Source organism: Pagrus pagrus (genome assembly GCF_965226575.1).
Source record: "Pagrus pagrus genome assembly, chromosome: 16".
NCBI lineage: Eukaryota > Metazoa > Chordata > Actinopteri > Spariformes > Sparidae > Pagrus > Pagrus pagrus.
Genome location: NC_140200.1, coordinates 14615681 through 14629785, shown reverse-complemented (window position 1 = coordinate 14629785; position 14105 = coordinate 14615681). Strand labels below are relative to the sequence as shown.

Below are 14105 nucleotides of genomic sequence, written 5' to 3'. Positions count from 1 at the left end.
TGTTTTTTGTACTCTGGAATGCATCTTACACAGGGCTAAAACTTATCATTTGTGGGTTTTTTGGTGATTTTTAAGAGTAACACCTGACAATAAGGTACACAGAAATGTGAGTAGTTCCTATAAGGAACGGGTAAGGAAAGAATCAGGAACTACCTAATAACTAATGAACCGCTAATGAGTAGTTCCTGAATAACTGATCTGAGGACCATATAGTAGATAAGAGAACAGACTGGGAGATAGTATGTTAATGAAGCATTAGGTAATGATTAGTTCACAAACATCTGTGAATTTATGTATTGACCACTCTCTTCACAAGCCACTGAGTGACAAAAACTAGTGGTGACTCATTAATTACTAAATACTTGATCATAAGTAACTCTTTTTGTGCCACTTTACATAAAGTAGTTAACAAGCAGACTCGTTAATTACTGTTTATTTAATCATTAGTTACTCTTGTTGTGTTCTTTCAAGTAAAGTGAAACATTACAGTGTACTTAGTAGTTAACAAAGAGATTCATTAACTAATGATTAGCTAATCATTAGTTACTCTTTTTATGAACCTTCACAGAAAGTGAAACAGTAAATATAGTAGTAATAGACTCATTACTTACTAATTAGTGCATCATTATTCTATTTTTTGTATCTCTAAGTTAAGTGAGCCATAATACTCGTCAGTTTACATGTAGATTCATTCATTTCTAATTACTTAGTTTAAAGGCACACTCATTAATTACTGTTTACTTAATAATTAGTAACTCTTTTTGTGGACTTTCTAGTACTAAGTAACTACTTATTATTGTTTGACTTCACTTTAAAGTGCAAAAAAACAGTAACTAATGATTAAGTAATTAGTAAGTATTGAGCAGTGACTGTTTTTGCCACTCAACTGCTGATTCATTGTTAATCGATTCACAGATTTTTATGAATGAATCATTATCTACTGATTTATTAATGTAGTATCTCTCAGTCTTAGGTTGTACCAACTATCACTTTCACCACTGTGTATACGGAAAGTAATGCTCAAAAAGTCGGCCAAATTATTATAAACAAACTATTGCCCCAAACTACTTTCACTCACCAAATTAAAAGTAAGAAGGTGCTTTTTGTATGAATTCTGAACCTTCCCTTTATCTCTGCTCTACTGTGCTGCAAAGACAAACAGCCACAATAGCCACTGTCTTATAACCAGCATTGTTCCCGGAATCACATCCCAACTGAACTGTCTGCACACTGAACAAGTCTTCAATACCTTTCCTTTTCAGGTCAAGAGAGGAGAAACACAGTGACAGCCTTATTCAAGAGACAGCCCCATGACACTTTCAGTCGACTCTGAACAGACGTGCACATCTATTTCTCATTTCCCTTTGTGTCTCAGTCAGACAGTGAGCGCTGATGATCTTTGATACAGCTCAGTGTAGTTTCCATGATGATTTACACTGAGTACACTGATTTTCAACAACAATATAGACAACGTAAATATTTTAAAACATAGATATTAAAAGGTAATGCTGGTTATATATTTTTTATTGTCAAAAATCCCAAGAAAAGACAAAAAACAACCATGAACTCATCCTATTAACAGCTTCTCCTGTCTTCATGTAGAAGTATCCGTGTGCAAGATACTAAACCTTAACCTATACTAGGCGGTGGAGGGGATGATGGTTGAGCTACAAACACGGGTTGGCTGCAGTCACGAGACGTCAGCGCAGCCCGGGCCCAGCTTGGCCCTACTCCAGGGCAGGTCCATTGTTGGCGTGGCTCAGTGATGGAAAAACAAATCGGCTCGGTTTGACTCTGCATGGCCAAACGTGCTAGTGGAAAAATGGTTCTTAAAATCGTCACTGACAAAACCAGTCAGTTTTTGTCTTATTTGCTAAAAACTACAGTGCCCTGCAGTTTTACAGTATAATTAAAATTAATTAGCTGTTTTTTTTATAATTATTGTAGACTAGGTACTTGACAAGAGATTGACTAACACATAATTGGTTTCACTCTTGTTGACAACAACAAAAATATGGATTAACGCTAGAATTATCTTGATGTAATAATGACTCGTGTAAACTGAGCCAGTATATTTCCATTACACAGTTACAGTGCTGATGGAGTTGTAACGCATTTTTAGTGTCTGGAGCGCTGGGACGCTTCTCAGTTAATCTCAAATTTCCACTGGAAGGATTAGGACATTAATCGAGCGGCTATGTCTAGCACTCACTAAAAGCTCAGGGTTGTAGAGAAACACATAATTCAATAGTCCAGGACGTGAGATTGTAGGCATCCTTCCATTCAGAGAAAAAAATTGAGAAAAGAGTTTCTAATCAAATAAACCTCCCACGAGCCAGTGTAGCTGAGACTTTACACGTCTCACAGTGTCTATTTATACTCTGGAAGGGAATCAGTAGGAAACTTCAAGTGAGAGAGATTCACATCTCACTACTGTGTACTATTTTATTTGGTTAAACTCCAGTCAGCCTCGCTGGATTATAAAGTCTAATAAATACAAAGTCGTGTTTTGTTTAGTGAGTCAGGCAAGCACTCAACTTTCCATTGAGGCACGGAGCATAAAGCAGGCGTACAATAGGTAAACATTGGCTGGTCATGTGAACGGAGCAGCAGCAGCAATGAGAGTCACTTCTATCAACTTTCTCAGACGTTACTCCTTCAGATCCAGAACAGCAACAAGCTCTCAGCCAATAATAGCTGGGGATGTTTCTCTCTGCACGCTCAGTTTGTACCTAAACAAAAGTGTGAGCATTATTGCTTAAAAGGGCATTTAATTAAAGAGCCTGAATGTTTAAAGTGCTGGAAATTACACGCAACATTCATTAAACACTCTCTACATTTTGTTTTGTTTTGTTTGCTTTGTGCCTAATTATTTATACTAGCTGTTGAGTTATGGTGTGTTTAACTTCCCCTGGTGGCTCTGTAGTATTTACCCTATTCAATTACTACAGTCATTATGATCACAAAACAGAAGAGCCTATTAAAATCCACTCTATTGGAGCGCTTGTTGTCTTCATTAAAGTATGTTGCTCATTCAGATTCACTTAGTTCAGAAACTTCAGTGAACTTCTGAAAAAACAAATCAAAGTTACCACATATAAGAACAGAAGCAAGAATTTACGTACAATTAACATAATGTGGCAACAGGAGAGAACTACTCCTCTAACATTGTTTGTCTTGGTGCTACTATAATGCCACGAACTGAAACAATAACTACAGGGAATGGTCAAACGTAGATTAATAAAATAATAAAAAAGACATCAAACCATTGGAGTAAGGAATTAAAAACTCCCAGGCTGCGCAGGTGAAAAGCTTCTTGTTCAAAAAAATGTCCCATTTCAGGTGTAAACAAAAAACTGCACCCAGACTCTGGGATTTTGGCCAGTTGGTAACTTTAACCTGTTCATGAGGAGAGGCAGCAAATGTATCCCTGTGCCACCACTAGTAATGGTTGTAAACACTCCAATATATATATATATATATATATATATATATATATACGTCACCTGACTTCTTCCTTTGCTCCTGTCATAATAACTACAGCCACTAGAGATCGCTGCTAACATACACATCGGCGGTTTCATTTTTTAGTAAATGTATCTTTTTCTATTTCCATTTTTAAATAACAAAATTAAGTAACAAAATATGCCCTCTTGAAAAACGCGTAATTTCCAGTCAGACACTGCCAATCTGGACCACATCCTTTGTCTAAAGCAGTTCAAATCACTGGTGATGAATAAATCTGTTTGCACAGGGAAAGATCACAGTTTAGGTTCAAATATGCGCTCATCTATTTTGTTATTATACCTCTTCAAGCCTCTAAAATTATCAAAAGTTAATAAAAGAACTGCCTTTTCTTGCATGAAGTGCTCACATCTCCTGAAAATGCAGTATGACACCCTGAAGGGGCTGTGAGCTGACTTTATATCGTTTTAAAGGGTCACAAGCCAAAAAGGTTTATACCAACAGCAGCGGATGAACGCTTCCTGGAGTGAAGCTGACTTATCAACACAACTGAACCTCTTAGCCTTTGTGATCCCCTCTGTATGTTGTGTGCAGTGACATTTACTGTCATTACAATATATTTATCCAAGCCTGCCAACATGGCAACTTGCTCAGAGCTATTTTAAATTACTTCTGCAGAGCCACAGAACAACCCACGGAGATACTTTGTGCTGATATGTCTTTCAACTTTCTTGTGGAGAACTCCTTCTGTGACCTCTTCTCTCACGATAACCAGTGTGCCTTATTCAGCTGCACGCTGTCTTTGTTTTGAAGTCATGATCTTCTTGTAACCTTAGTGACACAGAGCTGGGCAAATCAAACAAAGAGAGCTTAGTCATCCTTTCATCTCCTTAAGTCTTCAGTGACAGCCCTGCAGCAGCCTGGACTCAAAGGCAGAGTCCGATGCTAATTAGCGTATTGCTAACATGCACAGATATGTCACGCACAGTCTGTCCTGTGACCGCTGGGACCTTAAAGCATGTCTAAAGTCTGTTGTGAAATTAAAGACATACACTGGCATCAATTGCAGCTTCTTTTGATGAAAATGTATTGGGGTTTTTTTTGCAAACAGCTCCATGTCACATCACATCTCACTGTGTGCATGATGAGTGTGGGGGGCAGTGCCTAACTGCAGAGCACGACATTGGGTTATGCAAGGTAATTTACTCTGATTCGGGGCCTTTCATGCATGCACCAGAGAGAGTTACAGTTATCTTATCTCCCAAATCACTTAAAACACAGCAGCAGTGCCGGGGATCGGTTCAGCCTCAATTCAATTAAACTGTGAACTGAAACTTCTCCGGGTGATTATCAACCATTCATTCTGAAATGACTCTTTCAGAGACTGAATTATAAGAAGTGTCACTGAGAGAGAAATGAAAGAAGGAAGTTCCTTGGGAGAGTAAAACAATTCAAAAGCCTCTGTAGTTTTTCCCTGCTAGTTAAAATGAACTTAACAACATCAAAGCTCTGGTCTTGATCACAAAGTATCACAACAAACTGCACAGGGAACTTTAGAAAACAAGACAAGAAACTAAAGTCATGCTGCAGACTCTGTAAAGCTGTAATTAGGCGCAGGAGCTTTGAGCTGAATGGTAAGACTAGAAACATTTTTTCAACCCTGGCAGTTCAGGTGCCAGTCCGGCGCCAGTGCCTGCTCTGGAACCAGTTCTCTGTGTTTCAACAGCCAAAGAACTTTTAAAGTTTTTAAATTATGTTACGTAACAAAGTTAACTTAAGTTAATGACTACACATAACTAACGCGACTAAACGTATATTTTACGTATTATTTTAACCCTAAGTTTGGTCTTCGGGTTTGCCTAAACCTAACAAAACCATGATCGTTTCATAATAACTGCTTATAATTGTTTGTCAACAAGCTTTATTTTGAAAGTCTAACTAGGCGTTGCATAGGTATTATTGCTACCTTGATCCCAGAGCCATTCACCTGCAGAACAGTGTCATAGTTTGAAGCTGACCAATTGGCTGTATGTGATGAGTTAAGAGTGAAACGTGTTTATTTAATATCATTTTTTGTCCAGATCACCTACCCATAAACGAAAGGACAAACTGAAATTTTGACCAGAGAATGGCACTAGATAAAAAGTTAATGGATCACCAAAATCATTGAAATTCCTCCTAAAAAGTCTGGACCAGATTTCACTGATACCCATCAAGTCATTGAAACCTTTGACTCTGAGCTACAACTGTAAAACTCCTGGTGGTGTCGAGGAAAAGTCATAGGATTGCCAAAGCCAGGAGGATACGTCGTCTGAGAACCATGTACATTTCTTTTTCTGTCAATGCCAACAGCCTCCTGTGAGAAGTGCTGGAGTATCCACCTCCCTCTGTCTGTCTGGTGGTGATAGGCGTCCGTGTGGAGTAGCTGGTGAGAGATATATTCTTTGTGCACTCAACCACTTACTGGGCTAACCTCTTAAGCTGACTGAATAATAATGATGATACTAATGTAAGTAATTACCATTAATAATTCAGGACATGCCCTCTAATTATGCAACGGCTGAAAATGGATTCATGCCTGCCACCAAATCAAAGTCTGTGTCAGTGATGAAAATAGAAAAAATGATCAGATATATTATTAAGTGTTCATCCACATATAGAAACATTAGATTCACTGACCCAGAGAGGATTTGCTGAGCTCGCTTGCTGGTTTTCAGGGACAGCCTGCATCACATTCAAACACTAATGTGCTTCCACACTTGGTAGCTAACCAGTACATCAGCCGCTGATGTACTGCTGGTGACAGAGCATCTAAACCAGAGCTGGGAGGGCTTCATCTCTCTGATCCAGGACTCTTTTATTGTGATAAAGGAGCGTTGCCCGAAACCAACCAGCTGGTTTTCCTCAACAGTCCTAGGCTTCAACACTGGCTGGATTATAGCGACTCGTACAGATTGCATGCCCTAAATGCATTTGTACGCTCTTCCTCCCTCTGCAACAGTTTCTATAATCTCTTCATAGACTACAGACGATAAGCAAAACTGTGAGCTCATGTCTACTTAATAAAGGAGAGGCAAACGGCCAAATGATCTTTGCACAAAAGCTATTTAACAGGAGGTGATTCACAATAATAAAAAACCAAGCAAAGCAGGTGATTTTGAAGGAATGTTTTTCTAACTAGAACCACATGGAGACTTTATTCTTAAAAGGAGTTTTGTTTTATGAGCCTAAGATAAAAATTAATGACCTCAGAGATTAGATATTAGACAAAAAGAAGTCACAGTGTGTTCATTCTGCACAACATTAAAAACATTAATAAAGGGTCCGCTCATCTGAATTTGGAAAAAAAAAAACATTTTGTCAGAACACACCTAAGGACTATTTTCATTTGGTAGAAAGTAGTTCCAATAAAACTTTCACAATGAGGTCTGGGATTATTGCAATGTTAATGCTGTGAGTACCACAAACAATATTCCATTCACCACCACGGACACCACAAGACACCACAAGACGCCACTAGACATAGCTGAGTGTCCTCTGTTTTAAAAATAAATATATATTGTAATACGCACAACCCTATCAACATGAGGAAAAGAACAAGCCTTTCATGCACAAAAAAACCATCAACATTAGGCGATTAGTTCTCTACATTTAAACGCAATCTATGTAACTTCTGCCGCCAGTGTTCTCTCCATCAAAACAAAGCAAAAAACACTGCTACTTAGTGCCATGAACCTCTGGGGGAGAGAGTCGGGCACAGAGAGAGATCAGAGATTACTTTTTAACCATTGGGATTGAAGATTGGATATATCTTCACTCCTGTTTATCAACCTGACTGCAGCAGTGATCCACAGATGAGACCTCCATTGTTGGGGGGAAACGTACTTTACTTCATGAGCATAACGTGTAACGCTTAAAGGAGAGGGGGAAAAGATGACAGACAACCAGAGTCTCTGGTGAGTGCTGAGTTTAGTGAGAGTTGACCTGAATTTAAACACACAAACAGTCGCTCTCTAGTTTAAGGCTAATGTACAGTAAAGTAATCTGACTGTTTGAGGTAAATAACACAAATACACACAAGTTATCCCAGTCAAACTTGCTACACTGAAGGTGAACAAACCATTAAAAAACCACCACTGCCAGTGGAAATATATCTGATGTGGCAAATGTTTATGGACTAGGTCATATTTTGTCCACAACAACTTCCTTTCTCACACTCATAAGTTTGGGTTGATCACAGGTGTGTAACAGGACATGAACTCTGATCTTGCAAAGTCAGATGTGACACAATCTTTTAGCGTCACCAAAAAAATTTCAAATTCAAAATTCAAATTCACCTTAGAAATGTCTAAAGCTGGACCTAAACTCTTCAATACTACTTACTAAAAAGTGTGTGTAAAATTTGGGTGAACTGATTCTTCAATTAAGCTTGCATAAACATACCCTGACATCATATTGCGTGTCGTACAGAGACAACTGTATGTCAACATGTTGTAAAAAAAAAAAAAAAACACAAGCCAGCTGCCGAAGAACAACGGCACATGTCCTGGCTTCACATGTTCCTGCAGTTATCAGATGTCATACAGCACATCAGATAACACACAGAGGACGTGAGCCATGCCTTATTTGTACTAGTGTCTCTCAATGACCTTGAACTACACTGACGTGGTGGTTACAACATGTGCACCCCCGGAGGAGGGTGACAGTGTTTGTAGCCCGCAGACTTTCATCACGACCGCACAGAAGAGCTCCCACCATCTTGAGCTCATTTTTTTCCCCTCCCTTGTGATGTTTCTCACATCGCTCCAACCTTTTCCCCCGCAGTTGGCGAGTAAATGGACACCCTGCCCCCGCCTCCCCTTTCCTCTGTGGAAAGTGATGACTGATTACTGATTGTAGCTTCTCCTCCCTTCTTCACTTATGTTTAATTATTAGTAGAGCATGCTGGGGCCAGATCTTGTCATGTGTTAACTGTTTTCCACTGTCGGTTGTGCAGTGTAGACATGTGAACTCTGGTGTATCTTTATTCATGGCTTTCCAGGATGTTATTTGTCCTCGTAGTAGCTCCTTAATAAAGCAAACAATTTTTTCACATCATTTCTAGGAATATGACAAGAAATAAGAGGTTTACATCTATTTTTAATACCTCTGCTGGTGACAGAGACAGGTTAAGCCTCTCTTTTATTGTCACAAAAATTTAAATAAGTTGTGGTCATGTGTTTAGACTTTACTGTAAGACATGGCTGCATGATATTGTGTACAGTACAGTATCTACAGTGTTAATATCGTGTGCCAGGAGGCCAGTGGAACAGTGAGGGTCTGGTGTTGTCATTAATACTTAATGGCAGGCTGCAATGCCAATCACTGTGTTTGTAGCAGCCTGTGGACTCACAATTACAGAATGCGGTTACAGACACCCGGGGTTGGGTTAGTGTGCAATTAGTTGCCTGCATCTGATAGGGTTACAAGTCACAGGTCACCACTGACAACTGTCCCGGTCACTAAATACCAGAGGAAGGCTCAGATAGGAGGTGGTGATAAGAACGGCTTCTAAACAGATGAAAAGAAGATGTTCAGGAGAGACTGCGAGACTGTGTAAGAACAAATAACACAGCCTCCACCAGCAGTTTATGGTGGTGAATGTTTGCTAACCCTAGCTAACTTAAGATAAATGCCGTACATTATAACCGATAATAATGAGTACACTACTTGTGGTCCTGTTGCACTGTGTTTTAGCATGCCACAGATAAACATGATGTCTTTAAAAAAGCAGATTTTTATAAGAAATTACAGAGAATTCAATGCGCTCTTGTCCTGTGATTACCACTTGTGGCCACAGCGGTCGCTGTCGGGCCAAAGTCGCAAAGTGTTGTGTGAAAGGTGCGGCATATTGACTGTATGGACAACATGACATCTCCCTGAAAGTGAAGCTAAAACATCTCAGTTGCCTCCTGGTTGCTGGCTGCATTATAAACTCCATATTCAAAAATGGCTGTCGTCCTAGCAAGAAATGCTTGAAGCCGGTAGGTACAGGCCCTGCCCCTAACCTGATCGCCAGAATGACTTTTAGCAGCAAGTACGTTTCTGCAAAACCATCGATAAGTTCAGACTGAATGTGTCTTTATATTGCTACTTAACGTTTGTTTGGATTGAATTTTCTTTTTCTCTCGTCACAGCGCTGTGCCTATGCTCTGGTTAGGTTTATGTACAGAAACCACTTGGTAAGGGTTAGTGAGACGTCATGTTTTGGTCAGCACGATCACGGACGGAGATGATGTGACTGCATGGAAATGTTTGCAGGTCATCTGAAAAAACTCCTGTCATTAAAAATATCCACTGATGTGACTGCAACAGCGGTCGGCCATCTGGCAGCCTTGTTTGCTATAGTAACACCACCAATGTCCCTTCCACCTCCTGTGTGTGAAAGGTGGCTAATAAGCATATAATGTGAACATGATATGCCACGTTTGCCACGATTGTAGATGTATCTGTGGTTTGCAGAAACACTAATTGCTAATATTACACCGTGCCGACTGGGCTGCTGGCCCACATTTGTTCTAAGTTGCGTATCACTGTAACCCAGTTCTAATCATTCCTGTCCACTCTGATGCAGCTGTAATCATTGTCTTACCTTGTCTGTGTGTCTTTCTCTCTGAGGACAGATTTTGTCAGCACAACCCTGCGAGATGCAGTCATGAAACTTTACTGGTACTTAGCTGATATCAAAAAGAAGGCCATGTTTGAAGATGGGTGTGGTCCAACCCAAGAATACTGAGTACTCATGGGTTGGAACGTGAACACGTTGACGGGCGTCACAATTGTACAGTCGGAGGAGGTGGAAACACATCTTCTATCTTTATATGTCAATTGTACGGCCTTTAAAATAGAAAAAACAAAAATACTTTGCACATTGATTCATGAGCCAGGTGCGTAGGACAGGGACGAGTAGACCAAAAGTTGCAGACAAGCTCCTGCTCACTGTCAAACTTGCAAAACTACATTTATTGGTGACATTTCAGTCAACAGGCAAATAGATTGTTGCAATGAGAAGCCATCTTATATAGGGAGCGGCTGTAAGTCTGCAACCAATCACATTCTGCACATGAAACATGTCAACATAAATCTCAAACAACGATTTCCTGTAGCCGTCATATACCAAAGTCCATTCATGTTTCGTTCTACAATATCTAAAGTAGAATTAAAGTTAAGTTTGGAGTTGTGGTTGCAAGCAGAGTGTTATGCAAACGGCAGAGCAAACAGGCTTATGTTGAAGGCTGTGTAATAAAGTGAGTAAAGAGCTGCAGGCCTTGTATTCTTATGAGGCCTTTTGGAGCAGGAATAATGAGTAAGAGCAAAGGAGAAGAGGCAAATGAATGTCTCATAACTCAAGTTTCCTGGAGCATCTTCTCTCATCACAACCTTTAGTTATGAGCAGCTGAATTGCATACTTAAGAGAGGCTTGTCCTTAACCATCCTTCACTCGTCCCTCTGCAGATTTGACTTTGAGGCAAATTAAACTGCTCACTCAATGTTGATGCTGCAGTAATGGGGTTTCAAGATGCCTCCAACACCTCGTGCAGACATGGAAAACTTGTGAAAGTTCATTTATGGTATTTCTAACTTTCTTTACTGTTGTTATAATAATCAGATAATAATATGAGTAAATAAATGATATAAGTTACAAGTTAAAGGAAGAATGATATAATAAGACTCAGTGGTTGAATACGTTTTTGGTTTAAGGACCATATTCTTAAAATACAGTTGATAGACCTGTTGTACTTAACACTAAGTTTATAAATGACATTTTATGGTATTTCCTCCATCTGTGGCATCATTGTAACATGTTGTATCACATTGTATTATGTGCCTTTGAGCATGTTTTATAAGTACATTTACTTGAGTGCTAAATTTACGTAAGAATTTGTGGTACCTTCGTCTGGCAGCTATAGTTAATGTTAATAAAATATTTGTTTTCATGACTGAATAAACAAACTGACCTTAAAGGACAACACGATTTCATACTGTTTCACTTTGTGTACATGTGTCGGACCCTGCCACCTTTCTAGCATCAAACAGTGTTCTGGGGACCTTATTTTCCTCTGAGAACAGCTTGTAAATAAAATTCTGAGTTTGAATTTCTTCTCTAACACTACATAATGCCCCTTTAAAGGTAGGAAAGATGTTTATTCAGTTATGGAAAAGATAAATGTATCTGAGTTTGGATTAGAGTTGGAGTTTCTTTCAAAACTACATAGTTTAAGTAAATATCTATCTGAGCACTTTAACATAGCATATTCCTCATAGATGCAGGTGTATGTTACTTTTCATCTGTTGTTCTGAATATCCTCAATCTTGGGTTATAACTCAAACTATAACAAAATGTGCTACCTCCCCTGTGTGATTTATAGTCTTGCTGGTTCAAAGCAACACCCTCGGTTAAATACAGCCTACATTTAATTTCATAAGGAATGGAAATGCGTCTGATCACGCAGAAATCGACGTTTAACTCAACACAACAACTTTTCCCCCTTGACAAAAAATAAAAGACAAAGTTCCCAGAGGTGATCCAGCTGATGATCTCTTACCTATGGTCGTGATCACAGTGATTGCGAAGTAAAACGAGCCGGCGAATTTCCACTGCACGCCGGCTTTGTGCGGCTTCAGCTGCAGCACCACCCTCTCCAGCTCGTCGAAGTCCTCCGTGGACAAGTTGAAGGTCTTGAGCAGGTCCTGTTTCTTCAGGTCCAGCTGCAGCCGCTGCCCCTTCTCCTTCTGGGACTCCAGCGCGTCGAAGATCGCGGCGCCGACGATCAGGTAGGTGAAGGTGCAGATGATGAGGGCGAGGGTGCGCACGTTTTGCCTCTTCATGGTGGAGTGTCAGGGGGACGGGCGGAGAGTCAGCGCGGGTCTGGAGGACGGGGAGCTGGGCTGGTTCATGGTGCTCTGACGGAGCGGAGAGCCTCTCTGATTACTTTATGAGCCGAGGAGCTGTTCATTCAGCACCACCCCTCCCTCCAACTAGAGGAATCCTCCCCCTCTGCACACCCACCATCCATCCATCCACCCCTCTCTCTCTCCCTGCTCCCGCCCCTCAGGGACAGCACTGTGTATCCCAGTTTAACCCTCGTTGCAAAAATACTGACTACTCTTTTGTTTTACTTGGTTGCATGTCTGCATAGTGCAGCTGCAGCTGTGGAGAAGCTATTCACATCTTTTACTTGAGCAACAATATCGATCAATGAAGTCACTCAGTATTATCAGTTAAATGCACTTAAAAGAGTAAAAGTGGGCGACTCATCATGTTCAGATCCTTTTCTTAACCCTCATGCAACTGTTGACATATTTTATGTTTTATGTTCTTTGATTATTTTGGCTGTATTAATGCATATTGCATACTTTTTTATATTATAGACAGACAGACGGCTACAACTGTAAATATTAACGATTAAAATTTCTTTTTTTTTTTACATCCCACTGCCGTTGCAGCATAAAATCATGCATGATAAGGCAATTTACCTGTATTTTGGCCCATACATGCTTTTCCCCTCTTGTCCTGTGTGGGCCTTTGCCTAAAACTAAACCCTCATGCAACTAATAAAAGACCACATTTAGTACAAAAAAAATGTTCCATGTTATAAAATACTATATATTAAGTTTATGGAAAATACAATGGCGTCATGTAAACAAACTGTTATTTAAAGGGTTAAAATCCTGAAATGAATGAATATTTAGTAGTTTTTATTATCAGGACTGATGTTGGTTGAAAAATGTAACCCAGTGAAAGTTGAAAATAATATTAATATATAGTATTTTTATGGCAATTTTTTGACATGGAACATTTTTTGTACTAAATGTGGTCTGTGTAAATGTCATTTGTTATCAGTTGCATGAGGGTTACGTTAAAGTAGAAACTGTCAAAATACTCTATGTACAACATAAAAATAATGTCACTGTTATATCTGATGTTTTTTAAAATAATATAACTGCTGCTTTAATATGTATTTTGCATTTTACTACTGTAGAAGTCAGAAGTTGAGCACATTTAACCACTGTATGTACTGATGGGTAGTTTAATCTACAGCGATGCATCATATTTATACGATCATCATATGTTTGCAGCAGCTGTGAGAACCACTTTTATTCTCCTAACCCTTAAAGGAACACTATCAAATTTATATCATATCAAAAGGTGCAATATGTAAGAATTGGCAACCTACTCAAAACAATAGGAGGCTGCGTATTACCAGATTGACCACCAAGCGTCACTGCTGTTAGCTAGTTAGCTCGGTTAGCCGTGCATCTAGCAGTCTGGACTGGGAGCTCGGAGCCCCAGGGGAGATTTGGTGTTTACACTGCTAGCACAGGAGCTATGGACTGGGACGGGCTAACTTCTTACCATAAAGATCATTATGTTATTGAATATTTCTTCATATTCTCTTGATAATTTGCGTTAATCTTTCGATATTTACAGCTAAAATTGTTACATATTGCCCCTTTAATCCTTCAGTTTATTAGAAAAAAACTCAAAATTCACCTGCACAGGATCAAAAAACAGGGGCTAATATGAATGGACATGAGCAGGAGTCTACAGGATTATAGAGCTGTTATAATTATTCAATTAACTTTGTCTTTTTGATTAA

General features: G+C 39.4%; 1 protein-coding gene across 1 annotated transcript in view; it reads right to left on the bottom strand.

Annotated features, from left to right (window-relative positions):
- The window catches only part of kcnk3a (potassium channel, subfamily K, member 3a), a 29368-nt gene extending 16959 nt beyond the window's left edge, over nucleotides 1–12409 (bottom strand). Inside the window, exon 1 of the mRNA XM_084377171.1 lies at nucleotides 12051–12409. Coding sequence (XP_084233297.1) covers nucleotides 12051–12333 — 283 coding nt within the window. The 5' untranslated portion in view covers nucleotides 12334–12409. The remainder of the gene's footprint in view (nucleotides 1–12050) is intronic.
- Between the last annotated feature and the right edge of the window lie 1696 nt (nucleotides 12410–14105).